Genomic DNA, 22,957 nt, shown 5'->3' on the forward strand with positions numbered 1-22,957 from the left:
GAGAATTCTTTAAGTCAGAGTTGTAACTTCCTGATTTCTACACATATTTTTCACTGTAAATGCGCTATGAAGGTTAAAAAAAAAATCCAGCTTATTTAGGAATTGTTTCCTCCTTGTTACTTTAAACACTGTTGATGTTATTGGTCCAGAAGAATAGCCTGGAGCTAGATAAACTGGTTTTAAAACAAGAGCAGAGGGAAACAGAGATTCTAAGTGGAGTTCAGTGACTTTTTCTGTCTTATATGTTGGTGTAAAGTAAAGTAGCATCACTGAATGCTTCTTCTCTTTTCTTAACCCACGTAACAGAGAACAGAATTTTCCCAGTTCTGTCCTGTTGAACTGTAAATAACTTTCATATCCTTGTTTTAGTTCACATTTTTCATCCAAGGTTAATGCTAATGGATTGAGGTAAATATGTCAGAAGAAAATACTTCTGCATTGTTTCAAATCTGACTTCAAGTTCCTCAAAGGTTGCAAGTTTACAGTTTAAGCATTACTCACCCATTATAGTTTGGCAGCATCTGCTGGTGGGACGTGCATGTCTTTACATAGTTTGCATGCCTGGCACCGTATGTTGCCATACTTGCTCTGTATCAGTTATATGTGCTATGTGCTTTAGAATGAATATTTTGTGCAAACAGATAATTTGGTACCAGAATGCTGGGCAACACTTTTGTCATTTCCTTGCCTGTTTTTGTGATTTTTCTTATGTAGTTTGTCTTCCTGTATGCTAGCTTTCGTAAGTGATATTTCCAGTTACCTTATAAGGTTACTTTAGTGTTGCATGCTTTCAGTAACATGTAGATTTACAGTATAGAGTGAAAAGAAAACTGGGAAATAGCTTTTGGAGTTTCATCTTTTCTATGGTTTATACATGCATGACACTGCTTTGTTACATTACAACATACTTTTACACTCCTTAGTCCAGCATGTGATGGTTTGCTCTAATAGTTGTTGTAGTCTGGGTTGAGTTTGTTTTAGTTCTAGGAGTATACACTTAAAGTAGTTTGTCAGCTTTGTATAACTTAAGCTAATATTTTTTTAAAAAGCTAAATTATCATCCTTTATGAAGTAAAGCTTCATTAAATTCCTGTCAGAGTATCTGCTACTCCTGGTTTTTGTTCAGAACTGTTTAAACATGTCGTGAATACACAGCAAAATTACTGTGATGCTGCTTTCTCTCCCCATTTGGTACTAGCTCTCACATCCTTGCTGTCTGTGACCTTACTGTCAGTGTATTGCTGCTTCTGCTGTGCTTGCTTTCTGCTCTGTAGTTGGTGCAGACTAAGTCAGGCCAGTGTCTGGACTTGAAAGCTGGACAGTGGTAGGAGAAATGGACTCGTTTTTCCCCTTGGACATGGGATAGGAGCCCTTTTGGCAGCAAGATTGCTGTGTGTGTCTGTGTGTACCCACTAACGTTCATCAAATGGAAGCAGATAATCCTTCTGACAGTGTGTTTTAGTGTTTTTGTTATAAGCTCAGCAAACGACTTGTGTTCCAGTGTAGCTAATTGTTTTGCCCATGTCATTGCAGTTGGAGTTTTGTTTTGTTTTGGTTTTTTTCACTTTTCCAAACTGCTCTGCAGATCTTACAAGTCAAAGCAGCACTGTTTGGGGTATCACAAAGATAATGCATTTATTTAGTTAGAGGGCAGAAGATGAAAAGATGACATGTTAGCAATCCCTTTGTAAACTGAATAAACTAATTGCTGTAAAGTCTCGTAATTCTCAAAATCACTGTGATATTATGTAAAGCTATTGTAGAGGCAAAAGATAGGAGTTTTAATCTCATGCTTAGACACTTAAATATGTAATCCCTTTTTTCTGATGTTCTGATATTCACATTTTGCCTAGGGAGCTACTCCCTTGACATTCTTTTTTTCTTACAGAAGAATTTCAAACAAACAGAAAGCTGAAAGCTCATAAAATAACCTGTTTTGCTGTCCTCAGATTCCATCCCAAGTGACCATTTTACTTTCTGTTTAGAACATAGCACTTTTCGTAGGACTTGCGTTCCTTTATGACTACAAGATGAGGCAGTACACCTCATGCAGACAGGGGTTTGTGTAACTTAATTTTTCCAGCATTTAGAAAACTAAAAATCAACATTCCAGCTATGTATGAGAAATTCATAACAAAACAAAAACCCAGAAGAAGCACTGATTTTGTATGAGTAAGCAAGTGTATTAACACAAGCAGTGGTGAGGAAAAGTATCTCTGGTTTCTCTTGACAGAAGCTGCAGCCCACAGGTGTCCGTCCAGCCATTGCAGCTGCCCTCTGCCTGCCAGATTTTACCATTCTAAGTCTCAGGGCAACGGCGTCTGTTGCTTGTTCACTATTAATTTTTCTCTCTTGGTTCAGCAAGAGGTTTGCAGTACAGCATGCAGCTTCCTAAGCTTTTTTTTGCGTTATCAATCAGCTGTTTCTCAGAGGTGAACCACAGACTGCAGAAGCCTTCAGTTAATTCCCCTGCAGCAAATGCTATGTCAGCCAGCAATGTATTCAAGGTGGTGATTTGTATGCGGTAATATGTGCGTAGTTAGCTAATTAATGCAGTGGCAAGGTCCTCACAACACTGAATGGAAATCAAAGCTGCTTATTAAAAGCTTTATCCACATAGGTGTTTGGAGGTTTTTCTCTCAACTACTTTGTCAGGAAACTGACCCACAAAAAAAAAAATTACAAACCCTTTAATTTCTGAAACTTTAAAAATAAAATGCTTCCTTAAAATATTCAGCAGTCACACACAAGCATGACGTATCCTTGAAGAGCCTTACTTTATTACAGGCTTTTGGTATATTTAGAGAAATCAGGCATATTTTTGTATTTCTAGGTCTTTCTTAGTGGCAAGTGTCTCCTTGGTTTGGAAATAACCTTTGAAATTCCCACTCTCTGAACTCTTTCTTCATCTTGCAAAGAATGCTGTGCATATTACATATGAACTGGAAGACACTGCCTCTTCCTCATCTAACTTAAAAATCTAATAGTTTGGGTTTTTTTTCCTCCTATCACACAAATAATTAGTCAGAGTTTTATAGTGCTTTTTTTCCAGCTGCAGCAAAGTCTGTTTTAGATGTTAGTAATGCTGAGCTATTCCCAGTGAACTCTGCTGAAGCCATCATTTTATCAGACTTCACAGACTAGAAAACAGACGCCTCTGTCGCGCAGTGACAATTATTTTCTTTCCTCAGGCATGTTTTGCACCTACTTGTTTCCCGCTTTGCTGGCATTGGATACATAATCTCCGTCTCTTCTGTTTTGTTTTTCCTTCCACTTTATTACGTCTTAGTTGAGACTGCAGACCTACAAAATATACTCAGTGTATGGTACTTTGTAAAGCCTTGCTTATGGTTTCTCAGCACAGCTGCAGAGAATAAATATCCTTATCCTAAATTATATAGTAGTTCCTTAGAATGCTCGAAAGTAATGCAGATGGTCTTGCCTTTTAAAATAGCTTGTTAGCAATAGCTGACTCTTTTCAGTGGGAAGCTATGGCTGGAATTAACTTTTCATCATTTTCTCTGCAAAAAACATACCTTCATTTCTGCATTAGAAAGCTTAATTGAAGACCATTAGCTCTTGTAGCATAGTTCTGAGTGATTAATATCTGTTTTTAAAAAATTAAAAAAAAAAAAGGAGAAGAAAGCTTTGAAAGTCTTAGCTCAGAAAGACAGGAAAGACATTCACCTACAAGTGATCATACATTAAATACTAGATTTTATGCTTTTTTAAAAGTTAGTTTCTGTGTACATCCTTTAAAACTTAGTCCTGTGCATCCCACTGTCTCAGAGAGAGTTGCCACCTTATTGGTACCTTCATAATAATAAGCAAAACAGAACAAAGCAAGGAGAGGATGAGAGACCCTTGTACAAAAATTCCGAGGATGTCATGAGTTGCTCATTGAAAAGTAGATAAGAGCATTATCAATGGTGAACTCTTCAAACTCCTGTCTTGTTGGGGAGTTAATTTAGTTCTTTACATATATAATAGCCTGGTTTTCAGAGAAGCTTGAAATCTGCACAGAGTTTGTTCAATTTTTAGTTGCCTTTTGATAAAAATAGCTCTGAGGGTTTTGTTCATTTTACCTACAAGTCATAAGAAAGTTGTTCTCGAGTGACCTTGTACTGAATTTTGAAAGGAGGATCGAATCTTTGGTGCTTACTGAGATGTAACAGCAGGTAAGCAAGATCTGCAGTGCTAAGTTGTAGATGCTGTGCCATCTTTTGGGTTCAAAACTGCACAATTCATAAAGGCTGTGAAATGAAGTGAATGTAAAACCCCTTAACCTTAAATAAAACAGAAGTAGCAATGTTTCAGTCTAGTCTTTGGCTGACAACTTCTGTTTCGAAATAATGCGAGGAATCACACAAGAGACATTTGACCACAGAAACCTTAGGGAAAATACTTCTTTTGCAAGTTGACAGAAGAAATGTTTGTATTAGAGAAGAATTCAGATAATTTATCAAATTGAATCTGCTTTATGAAATTGAATAAATTGGTTCTGCAATTCTTATTTGACTTTACTAGTTTGTTTTTTGGAAATCTAAGCAAGGTAAATTATACCTTGTAAGCGTCAACTTACTAGGTTAAGATTCTTCAAACAAGGTGTTTGGGCTTAGGTTTTGGAGTTTGTGTTTTTTTAACATAATCAGAAATCCTTAGATAATCATTAATGATAATTTAGATTAATCTGTTACAATATGAGCAGTGTGATCAACATGGCGTGTGACTGAGTCATTACAAGGTGACCACACTGACTTTGAAGGTTAATTGGCTCTAAGTTCCCTGTGTAGGTTCCCATAATGACTTCCTCTGAGATGTGGTGATCAGTTCCATTTCATGGTTAAGCATATTTAAGAAAGCCTGGCAACTTGCAAAAGCACAATGCAAAAATCCTTTTTCCACAGGTGTGATGTGTTTTCTTTCCCAGAGGGAGATATGTGGGTTGCAGATGCATCTGTCAGCCTGCCTTTGGGAAGGCTGGGAAATGGTTTTGTCACTACTGCTTTTTATAAGGAAGAATGCAGTAGACCTGAAGCTTTATTTTACTGTGTCACTTTCGGAAAGCTAGCACCTCAGCCTAGAAATATCAAGGAGGCAACACATACCAGCTTTGCTGTTAGTGAAAATGTTTATAAAAAATATTTCTAAAAACGTGCTCTGCTGTTTGAAAGCAATATAAAATGTAGTCATGTCGTGACACTGAAAATGTATTTACTTAGCCCTTATGATTTTCTGTGTTATACTATAGTCAATAAAATAATGTGTCCTTTAGGGTTAATATGTGACCTCCATCAGTCACAAATTATTATTTTATTGAGCAAAATATTTGTACAACCTATTATGACTGCAAAATTTTCACTTAGTTTAAAGGTAAACAGAAAGGTTTTATACAGGAACATTAAATAATTAGTGCTTTAAAGGAAAATGGTATGTGAAGTCAAACACAGAGGCTTTGCAGCTGTAAAGGAATTTAGCTGTGTATCATGGTTTAGCCCCGGCCAGCAACTAGAACCACACAGCCAATTTGTCATTCCTCCCTTCCCTGATGGGATGGGGGAAAGAATTGGGAAAAACAAGGTGAAACTCGTGGGTCAGGTTAAAACCAGTTTAACAGAACAGCGAAGGAAGATTAAAAAAACGACAATAATAACAGCAGAAGAATATACGAAGTGAGGGATATACCATGTAATCAGTCGCCAAACTGGAAAACTGATACCCAATCCACTCCCGAGCAGCGATCATGAGCATCAGTCCTGTGCAGCTGATCCTGAAAGAGCAGAGACCCGGACTGCACTTTGCAGTCGAACACAATCATGCCAAACAACTGGTCCTGGAAAAAAAAAGAGAAAAAATTGGAAAAGCCATCTCTGGCTGTGTACTGAGCATGACCTTAATGGTAGGGAATAGCTCATTGGCCAACCTTGGTGTCAGTCTGGGTGCTGTCCTACTATTCTCCCTCCCAGGTTCTATGCACACCTGCAGTTGGAAAGTTGAAAAAGTCTTTGGTCTCCTTGCCAACAGCCAAAACATCAGTGAGTCCTCATGCTCTTTTCATACCAGCTTCACAGCCAGGAAGCTGAATGGGAAGAATCTCTCTGCTTCCAGAGGATACTAGCTATGGATACCCAGAAGTGCTCTGCAGAAGAAACAGCAGTGCTTGGTGAACCTCTTGCTCTTCCTCCCTTCAGGAGACAATCTGTATCCAGCCTGTTAGACACTGGCTGCCCAGACCCCTCTGCAGACCCGAAAGGCAGACTGGGGTTGATTTTGCACAGCTCTGGAAACACACACGATGATCTGGTTTCTGCCAGATTGCAACAGAGGTTGTGCACCAGCAACCCCAAAACCAACTTAAAAACAAAGCTAGGACATTGTAATGGAGATAGAACCAATGTACTTCTTGGGAGCAGGTGATGTTCAAAAAGATGAGCTGTGGAAGCTGATGTATGGAGTTCTCTGCCCCTTCTGCTCTCAGCATGAGGGGATATGCACAGGTTCATTGGTGGAATGCGCCTTTTGGCTTGGCTTCTGACACCACCTCTGAACAGTACTATGGGACAGTAAAATGTGCGGTGTTTACTGTGAGACTGTGTTATCCTGGCTGAGGCACGGGGCTAGCATTGAAAACCAAACAGCATTTTAGGAGATTCGTGAAGACTTCATTAGCTTGCTCTCTATTACTTGCTTGAAGTAGTTGCCTTGCAGTGATACCATGATTTTCTCTGTACCCGTTGTGGTACAGCTTAATACGAGACCTGCCAGAGTCAGCAGAACGATACACAGCCTTCTGACGAGCATGAAGAGGAGGCTAAGAAACATGGCCTGCATTACTGAGCTCCTGCGGGGATGTGGGTCACAGCCCTTCTCGTTTTGGAAGGGCACTGGAGGCCACCTGAAGCAGAGGGACCTTTCCAGGAAGCCAGGCTTGTGCTTGCCAGCCATGGCAGTGCCCAGAGGCAGAACACAGGCTTCTGAGCTCACCCCTGCAGCTGACCTGATACCAACAGGAGACAACACAGTGCCCCAGTCTCGAGGTGAACCCCCACAGGATCTCACCCTAGGCGGTTAGGGGTGACATGTCTAATGTAAAGGGGCACTAAAATCCCATAGACCAGAGGTACAGCTGCTTCTGGAACAAAGCTTGGAGTGTGTTATTAATACATCCAATCCCTGCTCGCTCACCTACTCCTTAAGCAAGGGCTGCCAAGTCACTTACGGCGACAGTACTTAAGCACACACTGCTTTGGAAAAATCTACCATGTTTGCTAATTAACTTGCAATTGTAAGAAAATTATGCACTTTTTTTTAACCCATTAGCTTCTCTTGACCTCAGTTTCAAGATTTGCAAGTACTAGGTGTATATCATAGAATGTCCTGAGTTGGAAGGGACTCACAAGGATCATCATATGACAACTCCACAGTTCACACCAAATGTCTGAGGGCATTGTCCACTCTCTTCTTGAATACTGGTAGGCTTAAGTATATTATGTATGAAATGCAAGTAGCATTTTATTTCATGCTATTATAAGGCCTATGATATAAAAGAAATCTCACTACAACTAACCTGTGGCAAAGACAAGAGGATATTACTCAGCAGTGCTGGAGAAGAGCTGTATACAATCTCATGCAATTAACTATTCACAAATGTGACATCTTTGAGTTGCATAAAAACACATGTACATCAAACTTGTAATTTCATGCGGTCTAAGCTTTCAGGGTATGAAATTGCAGAAAATGGAATGATTGCAGATAAGAAGCTGCTAAAGATGAAGAGGCTGCTTCTGTTTTACACAAATATAGATGCATTTCTTTGTTAGATATCTCAAAAATAAGTAAATTTTGGCAACTAAATCTTTCTTTTGAATCTAAAAGAAACGTGTATAATCAGTGCTGGAGTTCATAGATGACAAGTGACTTTCACAGAGGCTGTGTATCTTTACGATGCCAACAAGACTAAGAGCAAGCTGTAGCCACCGTAAAACATACCTGTACCTGTGTGATGCTGCCTCGGTCTGTTTCAGACTGCAGAGTGGGCAGCAGCATTGCAAGTTGGCACTGCAAAAAGTGCAGGCTCTGAGCGCCTCTGTTACACGTGTGATGGCTGATGAACACTTTCTGCATCAGCAGGTGCTTTCTTTCACTGTTTGACAGAGTGAGTGATCTGCTTGAAAAGCAGACAGGAAAACTGTGTGTTTGGTGTGGTCTTCCAGCCTCTTCCTCAGCCAAGGGTCTGGCCCACTGGCTCACCGAACTGTGCCAGCTATCCCAGGGCCAAACCATGTGGAGTGGGTAAAGGTGCTGGGTTTTGCTGCCAGGGCTGGGAAGGGAGCTGGGGTGAGCCTGTCTGCTCTGCTGGCAAGGCTGCACACTGGTTAACAGCCTCCCGGCAACCGCAGCAAACATCCACGTGGAAACACATGAAAACAAGTTCTATGTCATGGGAAAGGCCCTTAGCCCCGTAGCTGGAAATGAAAATAAATGCCACCATTGCATCACCATCCACGTTTCTGTCCTTCATTGCAAAGTGCTGCAGAGGTACAGACCTTAGCTTGAAAACCCTTTGCTATTTTTTCCCATCAGAATATGCATGTGTATAAATTTGTAAAATGTTTCTGCCCAGCCTCTATAAAATAATGAACTGCATTTAATCTTTAGGAATTTCATTTTAATGTCTCTGCAACAACAACAAAAATGACCTCTTCCATCCATTCTATAATTCTTATATCTAGTGGCACTTAGTTTCAATAGTTGCTTTCAAGCAGAAAATATTACAACATAAATAATACCCAAAACAATACTCTCATTATCATCTAGGCAGCTCAGTGAAAGCTCCAAGGACTCATTAAAATACACTTTTTATGCAATTTGCATTACAATAATGCAGATTAAGTGTCTTGAAAAGTAGACATGATAAAGAAGTCAAATGTATTTCCAGAAATTTACCCAGACTGTTTAGGTATTGTTATATGTCAATCTCCTTAGTTTTCATAATCAGAACTTTAAATAGTATTTTCCATGTGGAAAGGCAACATAAATTAGGGTGTAATTCCAGATTTTTTTTAATATAAATGCAATACAAAATATGGGGGATAATATGACCACCTCTGTGGTCTCTAAGACATTTCTAGGTAATAATGCTGCTTTTATATACAAGAAAAACAGTTCGCTGCAGTGGACAGTCATCTCAATATATGTCCTTAAACTGAGAGGAGATGATTGGTTGTGTTTTAAGAATAGCTGTAGTTTGTGTTGCCTGTTCACTTCAGTATCTCTTTTTCTGTTGACAATTATCATCACTCCTGCCAGACTGCTGACTGAGCTGAGAAAAGGGTCGTCTTCAATTTCTCTGCCTCAAATGCAAAAGTCTAGTTGTGCTTATGTACCTTCCTCGTTTCTTTCCTCTCTTCTTTCTGCCCGTGCAACTAAAACACATGCTGGAAGTAGTCTGAAGTACACTGGTGGCTTTTCCTAGTAGCAAATGGGCTGTAATGTTAGAGTACAAATATAACATACATGCTAAAGGAACCTGTTGGTTAAAGTGAGCTCCTCAGTAACTCTGCTTCTGCTTTCCAAGTGTTGCAGGTGGAGAGCTCTTCGACTTCCTGGCTGAGAAGGAATCTCTCACGGAGGAGGAAGCCACAGAATTTCTCAAACAGATACTTAATGGTGTTCAGTATCTCCACTCTCTGCAAATTGCCCACTTTGATCTTAAGGTGTGTTGAGCAGATAGAAACTTCGACAACTGTAAGCAACATCCATTAAAGTCCTTTGTAACATCAGCCACAAATCTGCCACCATGCAGATCTTGGCCATAGCTCTGTTTTGCTAGCTTGTGTAGACAGGAGAGAGCTCAGCCATTGAGAAGAAATTACTGAACTGTAAATAGACCCCATCTGCATTTAATGTAAGATTCTTTGTGGAAAATGGCAACGTCTGATGAAATTAAACCAAGCAGTCTTGAAATAAAAATTATGATTATGATTTTATGGAACGCAAGTGGGACCTGGATGAAATGTTCTGAAGAGGGTACCTTTTTTCAACCTCTTGTTGGGTTTTGTTTTTTCTGTTGTACATATTTTATGTTTACATTAACATTATTTATAGGTACTAAATTTAAACTGTACGGAGTTAAGTACAAAGACTCTTGTAGAGGAGACAGAGCAGATAATGTCTTATTCTTTTTTTGCTTTTGGAACTTTGTTTTTAGAAAAACTGTTCATTGTGTCCTTTTGGTAATGAAAAGAGAGCTTTTGTATCTAAACTCAGTTATTGCTTTTTAATGTTTCGATTGCAAAATGTTTTCCTCTGTAAGATCTTTTTTTCAGGGGCAGGGAGCTGAACATGCTTGAAGTCTGCTCAAGTTAGCAGCTATATCTATAATAGGAAAAGCAAGCATAATTATTATAATGCGATGCAGTTCTGAAAGAGGTGTTGTGTCCTGGGGATGAGGTGGGGAAGGGAATGGTTTTCAGTGTAAGCATACATTTTCCAGTCTTATCCTCATTACCTACAGTAATATATTTGGTCATTGTATGACAGTCAGCAAGGGAAAATAATTATGAATCTAGTAAGAAATACATTTCCTAGAATATGAAATGTAAATTTTTGCTAGTGTTCTTATAATAAAACAAAATATGCTGAGTACCAAAAATATGTGAATTGAAGTATCCAGCAAGAATTAAAGTATGCAGAACAATAGAAGTACACAGTTGAAATGTAGGGAGCAAAGGAAGAAAATGAAATCCTAATTTACTATAGTTAATTTTTAGGGCATGTTAGCTCATAATAGGAAAATACAAGACTTTTATGCTGAAGACACAATTCAATCAGCTTAAGAGAAGGTAAAGAGGAGTGTTCAGTGTTAAAGAATGCTGGTATGTGTCAGACATTTCATATCTGTGTATAATCTCTTTTTCTCTCTCCCTTCCTCCTTGTCAAAGCCTGAAAACATAATGCTGTTGGACAGGAATGTACCAAAGCCTCGAATCAAGATTATTGACTTTGGTTTAGCACACAAAATTGACTTCGGAAATGAATTCAAAAATATCTTCGGAACGCCAGAGTTTGTTGGTGAGAAAACTGTTGTTTCTTTCTCAGTCTGCGAAACAGTGTATGTGGCTGAGCTTGGTTTGGCTGAGCTAGAGATTGTGTAGTTTGTTTGTCATTCACAACATTTTGAAATTTAAGTAAGCGATTTGTAGCATTCCGTTCCAAGTTAAGACTTACATTAAGGTGTTTTTGTCTATCAGCATCTTAGCTTATTATCTCTGACTTATATAGGCTCAGAATGACATAGGTCTGTTCTTTGACTAGGTACTGACCTTCCTGCTTTCTCCTTTAGCTCCTGAAATAGTAAATTATGAGCCTCTTGGTCTTGAAGCAGATATGTGGTAAGTTATTGGATCTTACTTGAAATAAATAACTCATAATTATTCTTATGTTCTAACCTTTTTTTTTTCTCTCCTCTCTCTCCCTCCGTTTCTCTTCCCTTTCTCTCATGCCCCCCTTTTTTTTTGTTTCCCCTCTTCACTCCAGGAGCATTGGTGTAATAACTTACATTCTGTAAGTACCAAAATCTATGGGTGATTCTTAAAAATGCTGGTTTTTTAATACTGATTCTGTCTTCTGGGTTTTTGGTGGTGCCTGTACAAGTCAAACCATTTTGATTGCATATCATGATTCAGGTTGAATGATCATAAAAAACAGTAATATAATTACTGACAGAATGACCATTAATGAGAATTTAGATAGCATGGGAAGCTGTCTTCAAAGCTGTAGGTGATTTTCCACAGTGGCTTTATCTTAATCAATATTCTCTGAAAGTACAGCAAAGCTTTTTGCCCTGCTAGATCACATCTTCATGAAAGCATGTTTGCAGTCTTAAAGCACAAAAGAAAAATGTTCACTTTCTGCTGTTACTTGATCAGAGGGGGTTGAAACAGCAGTTTTACAACAGGTAATGAGAGGAATATTCTGTCTTGCAGTCTAAGTGGTGCATCACCATTTCTTGGAGAAACCAAACAGGAAACATTAGCAAATGTGTCTGCTGTGAATTATGAATTCGAAGAAGAGTTCTTCAGTAATACTAGTGCCCTAGCTAAAGATTTTATACGAAGACTTCTAGTAAAGGATCCAAAGTGAGTTGTTTCGCTTGTGTATGCATTGTTGCAGCCTATGTCTCTAGTATTTCATAATGTGTGATATTTTGAGATGTTAGTTTAAGAAACATATAGCAGTATGTATTTTTTACTATCTGAAATAGTTCTTTTATTCTATTAAAGGAAGAGAATGACTATTCAAGACAGTTTGCTGCATCCTTGGATCAAGGTTAGCATGTAATTCATTCTCTGTCTCGTTTTTAATCATTCTTCATTTCATACTTAGCTTTCACTTTTCAAGTTCCTTAACAAGGAAAACTGGCATATTTGTTTAACTTACTGTTTTGGAAAGCTATCTGTATGAAAACTAACACATGCAGAGTGCGGACTTTATTAACATATCTTCTGTACGAGTCAGCAATAACAAAGTAGCCCAATATTGAGATTAAAACCATGCTCAGGCAGAGAAGCTAATCTCCAGGGAGCACTGGACTGATGAAGATACATTCTTTGAACCCAGACCAATTTTCTATCACATTTTTAATCTTCTTATTTAGATTGGAAAAAAGGGTCATCTCCATCCCATCCTTCCTCTTTAGACTGAAGAAATCAGTTGATGTGGGGTGGTGGTCTGCTTCTTCTTTCAGTGTCCCACCGTGTTTGGTTTGGATTGAGCTGTTGTGGTGCTACTAGGTTGAGAGAGAGCAATTCCATATCGTATTCTGATGGTGAATAGTAAACCTCTTCAGTGGCCTTGATTCCCTGGGTCTTGGGGATGCACAGTGGGTGTTTGATCCCATTCCACTTCCCAGAGAACCAGTTAGCAGAATATTTATCCATGCCACAGCTGCTCCAGTTTACAGTTTTAGCATCCCAGGTCAGACATTTCTACACCGATAGGCCAAAGTACAAATTCGGCTGGAAGAAGTATTGATACCTGATGTGCTTTGCTGACCTTTTGATGGGGTAATCTTAAACTGTTGAAAAATGCTTAACATGTTGAAATGATCTTTTTAAACTGTTGAAGCAATCATTGTCCAAGTTTGTCTCCCAGGGACCAAGGTATTCGCTCCTGCAACAAGCCATGTTGTTTTGTACAGTGTTATGTTCCTTTATATCTTAACTTTGGGGGCATTCTCCCCCGCTACCACACTGGTCATATCCTCTTTTCCTCCTTCCCATCACTACTTTTACCAGCATTTCTCCATAAAAATTACTTCAAGTGTGGGGTCAGATAATGTAAATTTTGCTATAAACCACTGGTAACGGATGCTTAGTATTAGTCTATGTGAAAGTTCAAAGGGTGCAGCCTTACGGCCTGCTGCACGGGCAGGGGTTTGCGAATTTCTGTGATTCCAGAAGCAATCCAGCTGATTACACTGAGCCTGAAATGAGCCTGTTTGGCTGCATTTAAAATCAGCCAGGAAATACTCCTAGAAGACAGGACTTCTCCAATGCCTCCGCCACAGGGAGTTGAAGGACAAAGCTGAATGTTCTGTTGGCTTTTTTGTTTAAAATGAAAAAAAATATTTTAGTGTTGCATGAAATAGTCTAAGGTCTGATTTCCTTTAGGGCATTTTCTCAGTAAATTCTACCTGTATGGCCCACTAGGCTGTAAATGTTAAAATCATGCTTAAAATTACTTTATTATTACAGTATGATTAGAGTACTATTATACTATTATAATGTAACTGGAAGTCATCACTGAAGGACAGGCATACAGGAAGATGCTTTCTGAAGGTTCTGGTAGTAATTGTGGGATATTTCACAACAGCTTTATTTTTTTTTGCACATAGCCTAAAGACACCCAGCAAGCACTTAGCAGAAAAGCATCTGCAGTGAATATGGAGAAATTCAAAAAGTTTGCAGCACGACGAAAATGGAAAGTAAGTCATTCAATACTTCTACAAAACATTGGTGGCACACAAATTCAGTAGCGTTACCTGCTCCATGGAAACATCAGTGCCTCTGTCATTTGGAATAAATTAGGTGCTTGAGTATTTCAGTATTGGAGGCTTCTTCGTTAGTGATCTGCATACAAATGCTTGTGCGTAGATTGTTTGTTTTATGCATCTAGCTGTATGCTGTCATCATCTGTCCTGGCAGTGTTTCAGAGAAAAGGCATTTCTGAGTGTAGGTACATGTACAGGAATGCCAGTAAATCAAACATCCCTTAAGCAGGCCTTGCAGAATTAACTCTTCCAGTAGTTAATGCCAACACTCCACAGAGTAGGAAGGAAACAGTAGTCTCTTTTGCAAAGGATTTCTGGTCCGAGACTACCGAACTGTTTAGAAGGTTGGGATCACTTAACCTTTCCGGAACTGGGGCAAGGTATTAGCTGAAAGCTTTGATCTGTGCAAGGAGCCATCAAGATGTGCATCAGTGTGCATATTGGGGAATTCACACTGAAGCTTAGCAAGGGCAGTACTGCAGTATGAGGAATCTGTTTATCATGAGCTGAAACACGAGACAACAAAAGTCACTACTACTAGAAATACCAAGAAATAGGATGATTTTGCTAAGCTGTGGACCAAGGAACAAAATACACAGCTATGCAGTACAATTTCTTTGCTGCAGGTTAGTCTTCATTAGGTGAACATCTATGGTATTAACAAAATTTAAGTACTAGTCTGCTGTCCTAGAATGAAATGATGAGTCTAGGAATTTCTTAAACTGTTTTGTAACATGTCATTTAAAGGAATGCTGTCAGCTAATGTACACTGAGTTTAGGTTTTCTGTGTGTACATACTTTAAATTATGTATCTTTAAATGTTTTCAATGCAAACAACAGCATATAATACAAATCTATTTTGCTTTGTATTTGAACAGCTTGGTGAAATAGTAGCAATCCAAAAACGTTATGTAGCTTTGCTTAGTATGTATGAATAGCCTATTTGGATTATAAATGTTAAAAGAGATTGAAGGTTCAAATGCAATATAAAAAAGAGATGGAGAGTATTGAAGACAAACACCAATTTGTTTTGCTAATATGACGGTATTCCATTAAAATCGCTGCAACAGCATCTTGTCACAAGTATTCTGGTTTGATTTTTTTTTCTTTACATATAGCTTTTTTCTTTTTATTTTTAAAAAGCAATCAGTACGCTTGATATCCTTGTGCCAAAGATTATCAAGATCTTTCTTGTCCAGAAGTAACATGAGTGTCGCTAGGAGTGATGATACTCTGGTAAGTGTGTATTTACATGCTTAGAATGCTTTACTACATCTGAAACGTAACATTTTCTGAAATGATTCTAACAGAAATATTGGGCTATGGAAAATGTGTGTCATTACTTTCGGAAGGCACCAGGGATCAGTTATCCATAGCCTGATCTTCTGCATGACACAAACCTTGAAATGTAATTTATTAATTACCATGGTGAAGCTGATAGCTCGTTCCAGAAAGCTGTCTATCTTGGTTTTGAAGTGTGATTCAGGAGGATTTTTTGTACTGTAGCTATTATAATGTGAAAAAGTTGCTTCTGAATTTCTCATGGCTCTCTGTAGTGTAAAATAATAATCCATTTTTTAACAGAATATTCAAAATCATTGGGATCCTGTTAGATCTGATGAATGCTAGACAGTAGTATCACAACAAGCAGTTGTTTAAGGAAGAAATTTTAAAGTTGGCCAGTATTCAGTTTGTGGTATTATATGTGTCTTACTAGATTTAAGTAATCAAGAGCAATTGCTGTATGCTTTGTAATTACAAGTGCTTGTAAATCCAAAAGCATTCTTATTTAGCTTATTCTCCAGGTTTTAATATACGCTTCACAAATTCCCTGTAATCAGCAAAGTAGGTATGTTAATATGTTTAGAGCCGAGTAACATCATCTTTTCTGTACAGTAATAGGCTCAAACTTCAAAAATTCTGTAAAGCCCTTTTTATCCATATTACCTGCCCTCAGTCCATCCTGTGCAACTCTGCACTCTTTTTTCCACTTACCCTCCTCTTACTGTTTTGCTCCTATGCTCTTTGTTCTCTTGGTTTCTCCCTCCTTTTCCTCCTTCCCAAATCCCAGCTACAAGTATGCCTTTTAACACTGGATCAGCACTTCACACCAGTGTTGCACCAGCAAGGATTGTACTGATGTTAATGTTCTCTGAAACCTTGAGAGAGGGGAGGTAGGAATGATCCAAAAATTTAGCTCACTGAATTTCAGTTCTTTCACATTTTAGTGCATGAGAGGAAAATAAAGTTACACCTGCAAAGGCATCTAGGCTCATTACTTGTGTTCTAGATTTTAACTGGTCCATTCAAATAGAAAAAAGTTTGGTCCAAATTACATCTACTGTGTCCTATTCCTGGATGGTGTGAAACCTGATACTCCAATTTGGGTTTTTTCGATGTTCACATATATGTATGGAATTAGTTTCATTTCATGCAAGTATCGCATCTATTGAAAGTCCTAGGAGGAAAAAGAAAATACATCTAATAAAAGAAACCTGTTTGCACCCTCAGTGTGTAATGGGTTTGTGTGTAAGAAGAGGGAAGTATATTGTGCTAGAAGAAGTGCAGGGGTCTTTGGTGTGGGTTTTCAAATAATATGCATATGTGTTAACCGTATGCTTCATGAAAGATTACAATTTGCAGCTGAAGCACTCTAAAAGACTGAAAATTTTACTTTAAATTTTTTTTTAGATGTCTTGGCAGCTGTTGAGATAAGGATTTTTTCTTTGAAGATAACAATTTTTCTTCTTTCTCCTTTAATTATAAGGATGAAGAAGATTCTTTTGTGATGAAAGCTATTATTCATGCCATCAATGATGACAATGTTCCTGGGTTACAGCACCTTCTGGGATCTCTGACAAATTACGATGTCAATCAACCCAACAAGGTAGTGTGGGTCTATGTTGAGGTGCGTGGGGGACTAGCTATCACCCTGTTGAAAAGAGCAATGTGGTTGTAAAATAGAAATGTTACACCTGAAATGAAAAGACAAGTGGATGCAAAATAATTCTGCCTTTCTTTAGGAGAAGTTTTAATGTATTCTGTGTTCAGGCTTCTCAAACTACCTGAAAATGGAGCCCAACATGTTGTGGGGCTTTTGTGTCTTCTTCTTTTGTCTAGGCCTTTGAAAAACTATTAATTAAATTTATTGTCAAGAGCTGTGGTTTATCAGCCTTTGCTTTTGTTTGCAATTGTTTTTTTCTTGTGGCAGATGAAGATGGCAGAATAAGTAGGAATAAACAGACTGCCAAAACTGACTTTGCAAAGCACTGTTAGAAACAAAAGTCCCATATTGCAGAAGCTGGTTACGTAAACATAAAGTTAGATGGTGTAGTTCATTTTCATAATGAAATGACTTGCCTACTAGAGCATTTCAGTGCACTGCTGCTGCAGTAATGGAACTGAGACCAAAAGACTGAAGTTCTATTGCTGGTTCTGCTGTTTAACCTTGGATAAATAATCTCTGCTCTAATTTTTCACTCTTTTGTATAGTTATATTGACTTTCATTATAAAGTATAGGATGTTTCAAAAAGATGGACCCAATTTGAAATCACTATATACAAATTCAACTATTGTCTCAGTGTTGTCCTTACAGCATGTGGAGAGAACACAGAGCTTTTATAAAAAGGTTACTAAAACCTGGTAACTCATTAAACTCTCTGTAGATTTTTGTATAATTGTAACATGTTGCCATCATGAAATTGGGTTCATTTTTTTAAAATACCCTGTACTTTGGTAGATATTATTGAAGAGCATTACGAAAGTGAAGCATCTCTTATTTTACTGTGGTGAATCTTGAACCTTCCAAGAAATCCCTGTAGTTTTTGTTGTAATGGTGCGGTTCTGTTTAACTTCCCCATATGAGGCTGGTGGCTTGTGTCTTTGAGGTGTTGCGACAAACACTTTATGTAACCTGGCTTAAAATGTAGATATAAAGAAATTGCAAAGAGAAACATCCTTGCCAAACTGGGCTAATGAGAGCTTAACGTTAATAGTCCTAATTTTAAAAGCATGCCTTTAGTGTGTGGTGTATCATTCATTAAATGTGAATTCACCTCAAAAATATGGACGATTGCTGTGCAATAAATTTCTTTGGACAAAGGGACAAATGAATCTCTATATCATATTCCCTGAAGGCTTAATTAGAAACTGGAAGTCCAGAGTAAATCCCTCTGGCGTCAATGCCTGTCTTGTATTCCACTCTCTTTTCTTAATCCTTCAAAAATTAAATGTATTGTTTTTGCTTGTATTTCATTGTTAGCATGGTACACCTCCCCTGCTGATTGCTGCTGGCTGTGGAAACATTCAGATGCTTCAGTTGCTTTTAAAGCGTGGTTCCCGTATTGATGTTCAAGATAAGGTCAGCGTTCTGCTTTATCACCATTCTGAATAATTTTTTCAGTACAGTTAGCAGAGGAGAAACAGTTCAGACCAAGTTTTATTGGAAATGAAAAAATCTGGGCTGTAGAGCCCATTTTCTGTCTTCCACAGCAAAAAGATAAAAGCAATTAATTAATAATGTCATTTATTACCAGTGCAGATTTTGATCACTTTATTAGCTGAAGTAATTGAATGATACTAATCTTAAAATGTAATTCGTGCTTAGAAAATTGCCTCAATTAGTTTGAATTAGTGATTGCCCTAAAAGACAGTAGAGAACTTTCTTTAATATGGAATGCTAAATGTACATTTTAATGATGGGGAATCATAGAATCAGAATGTTACAACTAGAACTCATATGTGATGGAGGGTGTGCTTTGCAATAAGTTTTTTTTCCAAATGTGTTCTAACAATCTGGGATTCATTTAGAGCAAACTTGGAAGTACTTTCTGCTTCTGTGTCTAACAGATGGTAAAGTAAGCAGCAGAAAGGTTTTTATCTCAGGACTGTTCTTTCCAAAAAACTCCCTTACCAAGGGGAAGTGGATTATCCTTGCAGACAGTTAGTGATCCTGTTAATCATCTTTGCATTGTCGTTGTTGGTATGTGGGATTGTAGAACCAATTTTAAGGTTTTTTTTAAAAAAAGGTAAATATGTACATATATGCTTGAGTAGCTGTTCAATATATCTGTGTACATCTAAGCGCATATATACCTCAGCTGAAAATCTATAATTAGGATTCTGTATTGATCAATAACATCTGTAATCCCATATTTTTGACAGGCTGGATCTAATGCAATCTATTGGGCTTCTCGGCATGGTCATGTAGAAACGCTGAAATTTCTCAGTGACAATAAATGTCCTTTGGATGTTAAGGATAAGGTAAGAAAAAAAATATTTTAATTTTTCATGCAGAGAATCTTTCTTTATAACTTCATCTCAGCAAAGATAGAGGTCTTTCAATTTAAATGGTTTTCAGCCGTGCCATAATTCCAAGTTTGTGACTGGATTTAGTGTGGTTGTATAAGCTGACATATAGGGCTGTGATAACACAGCTTTAAAGTAGCTGGGTGTACTGATTATTTTCCTGACAAATGTTAACCGCGCGTGCATATTAAATGTGGTGAGTACATGGTGGGTAGGTGGGGAAGTACAAATCTAAATTAATTTTCACTTGAAGATGAGATTTCTCATTGGAACTCAGGGTAAAATCGTGATTCTGTTTTTTCATTCCTCTTGATTGAAAATCACTTTTGCCTGACAAGTAAATTTGACTGTTATTGAATATAATGAAGCCTAACAATTTATAGCTGATGAGCACTTACCTTGTCTCTATCAGTGTTACTTGAGCAACATCTGCCCTAGAAACTAGTTGCTGTTAAAATCTCATACTGTAGTGATGTTTTTATCCTAGCCAAAGTTCCAGTACAGAGGCAGTTATACTTGTGAAATACAGTTTGCTTTATTGAGGGAACTAGTGCAAAGCGATGCACATCAGCAGAAGTAGTGTTCGACTCATGATAGGGCTGCTAGGAAAGAGGTTACTCTCTTAATAAAAATACCATTTCTTTTTCATATAATGTCAACAAGAGGTTGCAAATAATAACATGTAATCACCAAAATATGTCAGGATATACCAAGGTGTTAGGACAACTACTTACATTTGTGTGCACAGGGTGCTGGAGGGTATATGGGAATAGTGTAAATAGAAATAGGACATCTGTTTCAACACTGGCTGCACATGCAGCTGCCTCCTCTTATTGCTCAGGAATCCCATTGTGTCTGTGACCTGGAACAAACTAAGTAGGAACACAAGTTCTGAAAAAGGAAAGTCTTTGAAGACATAGCTTGTCAGGTGGTGGTTTGTCTGTCACGTTCAGCTATGGTTGGTCCGTGGGAGATCTCTGCTGACCGCAGCTGTGCTGCCAGGTTGTGGGGAGGGAGGAGACCTCTTGCAGCACACAGGCATTCATGCTGTACACAGTGGCACGTGTCTTGGGGGGACATACGGAATTACACCAGCATATTCTTCTGTAATTGCAGTCTGGGGAGACCGCTCTCCACGTCGCAGCTCGGTATGGGCATGTGGATGTGGTTCAGTTTCTCTGTAGCATTGGATCCAATCCAAACATTCAAGACAAGGTGAGTCATGGGCACTCTCTTTTCCTTCAATACCTAAGGCTTTAGTATGAGTGGTCAAAACTCTTCGTGTTGCCTTGCAGCCTCTGGCATGTTTGCATTTGAAAAAAGTAGCAGAATTATGGAGGTTTCGATACCTCTTAATAGATGAAGACTATGCAAAAAAAAAGTGTGCCATGAACCAACTACTGTTATAAAACACAGGTTCTCTTGAAAATGAAAGCTTTAAGATGAAGAAACTCAACATCACAAAGGTATGGGTGGTGGTATATGCTCTATGAGTTCAGCTAAAGGTTTTTATTAGTTTCTGCCTTGACGTCATCTTGGGTTTAGTCATCACAGGACTTCTCTGAAGTGTTAAGCACTCATTTTTGGAAATGAGAGGAGGGCTCAGGAGGGCTTCTTTAGAGCTCTGAACTCTTGTAAGAAAACAGGAAAGAAAAGACTTAACAGAAAAAAAAATCCATTTGACCCAAATTTAACTGTGTGTGTGGGTTCCACAACCCTTCCCAAGTGCTGCATCCTTTAGGACTACCTTTATATTGTTCGAGCAGCAGCAGGCTGAGGGACCACAGGACGTGCTATTTGACTATTTCTTTTTCCTCAGTTTTTACAGAAATCTTGAATACAGTTCAAGTGCTCTGATATTATCATATTAGCATGGATTGTCTCCTGGTGTATATTTGCCAGGTACAGAAAGGTATCCCATTTCTCAGACTCTGACAGAATTACTTTTTTTGGTGGGTTTTAATCTTCTCTGCTCTTCAGTGGGCTACTTTCAATGGCGTATTTTTGTAAAACATTTGACTTCTTAATGATGTTCCACATAACTGTTACAAAGTGCAAGGAGATTGAAGGTGAATATTTTGAAGCCTCCTGGGTTCAAGCAAAAAGCAAATTAGAACTCTAGTCATAACTAAACTCAAAATGGTTGCCATTTCAAAGGCTTATTGCGTTATGCATTTAAAGGACTTGGGTTTCTAAGTACCCAGGTCTCTGCCTATACTCCTGACTCATTAGGATGTGTCTTTTGAACAAGGTAGTCAGAGTGATCTGCCTCAAACTGCAAGTCTAGTGCGATATGCATCTCCTTGGTGAGCGATCTGTTTTAAATACTGGATTAGTCCCTCAGCACGCAGTATGTAGAAGTTGCATGTGAATAAGGATCAGTTTTCAGGTGAGAGAACCAAGGTAGTTAGCTTCAAGAGCATGGAGGCATTTAAACTAAGGTTGCTGACATCCAAGGTGTTTGTTGGTAGTTAGTTTTATGGTGAGAAATACTGACTCTCAGGATCCAGGTAATGCTGAAAGTCTAGTGCTTGGTGTATTGGCTTGAGTTATCCTTGCTTTGAGAATGTCAGTATTAGAAATCACAACATCTTTTTAAAGGTCTTACCTCATAGACTGTCTTCTCTTCTTTCATGTCATCTTTCTGTCTTTCTAAGTTAAGCTGGGGAATTCTTCCTCCTGGCGTTTGGTTCAGGTCTGTTGTGGTTTTTTTTATTTTCTGTTTGATAGGAAGAAGAAACCCCACTGCACTGTGCTGCTTGGCATGGCTACTACTCTGTTGCCAAAGCACTCTGTGAAGCAGGTTGCAATGTGAACATTAAAAACAAAGAAGGGGAGACTCCGCTCCTGACAGCATCTGCTAGGGGTTACCACGATATTGTCGAATGCTTGGCAGAACACGGGGCTGACCTTGATGCAACAGACAAGGTTAGTTTGAGTTGGTTTTGATCGCAAATTACGTCCAGAGATCATAGATGTCACAGAGCAGTATCTCTGAATTGCTCCATTTGAATGCTGCAAGCCAGCATTGTTTCCATGATGTGGGTTTTCTGAGCAGTTCACACAGAGGCTATTTATGACACCACTAAGTCTTTAAAGTTGCCCACGGATTATTCTTCCACATTTGGGTTTTTGCTGATTCATTATCACCTTATCAATTATCACCTTATGAGTAACACTATCTGAAAATGTCAGGAACATTGGGTTCTGTAATTGGCAGCAAACTATTAACTTCAAAGAAAAAGGATAAATTTGCTGTTTGCCTTTGATTCTTATGGGTTGGATAAATCACACCTATTTCCATCTATTTCTCTTTTATTGCTTGGACTTCTGGTATGCTTGTCCTTTAAGCCACCTTTATTGCTGATAGTTACTAAATAGTTATTAGAGCAAATTCAGAAAAATACTTTCGCTTCTAAAAGAGTTAAATTGTTTTTTTCCAGTCACATTGTCTCTTTAAATTGTTCCACAAAGAAAGAAAGCTCAGTCTCTGAAGTTACTGATCACTGAACAGATTGCATGACTTTTGCATCACTGACTTCTGTCAATAAACGCTAGAGAAGTTTACACTATGCAGCTGGTTGTTAGAGTTGTTC

At 38.3% G+C, this 22,957-nt stretch overlaps 1 protein-coding gene across 1 annotated transcript in view; it reads left to right on the forward strand.

The window, feature by feature from the left end:
• DAPK1 (death associated protein kinase 1) overlaps positions 1-22,957 on the forward strand; it is a gene marked incomplete at both ends in the record, with an annotated part of 89,252 nt that overhangs the window by 43,164 nt on the left and 23,131 nt on the right. Inside the window, 13 exons of the mRNA XM_080362361.1 lie at positions 9,578-9,716; positions 10,944-11,073; positions 11,345-11,393; positions 11,539-11,565; positions 11,988-12,140; positions 12,285-12,330; positions 13,898-13,987; positions 15,197-15,289; positions 16,821-16,940; positions 18,316-18,414; positions 19,218-19,316; positions 20,478-20,576; positions 22,092-22,289. Of these exons, the coding sequence (XP_080218487.1) occupies positions 9,578-9,716; positions 10,944-11,073; positions 11,345-11,393; positions 11,539-11,565; positions 11,988-12,140; positions 12,285-12,330; positions 13,898-13,987; positions 15,197-15,289; positions 16,821-16,940; positions 18,316-18,414; positions 19,218-19,316; positions 20,478-20,576; positions 22,092-22,289 (1,342 nt within the window). The remainder of the gene's footprint in view (positions 1-9,577; positions 9,717-10,943; positions 11,074-11,344; positions 11,394-11,538; positions 11,566-11,987; positions 12,141-12,284; positions 12,331-13,897; positions 13,988-15,196; positions 15,290-16,820; positions 16,941-18,315; positions 18,415-19,217; positions 19,317-20,477; positions 20,577-22,091; positions 22,290-22,957) is intronic.

This window comes from Nesoenas mayeri (genome assembly GCF_963082525.1).
Source record: "Nesoenas mayeri genome assembly, chromosome: Z".
NCBI classification, from domain to species: Eukaryota; Metazoa; Chordata; class Aves; order Columbiformes; family Columbidae; genus Nesoenas; species Nesoenas mayeri.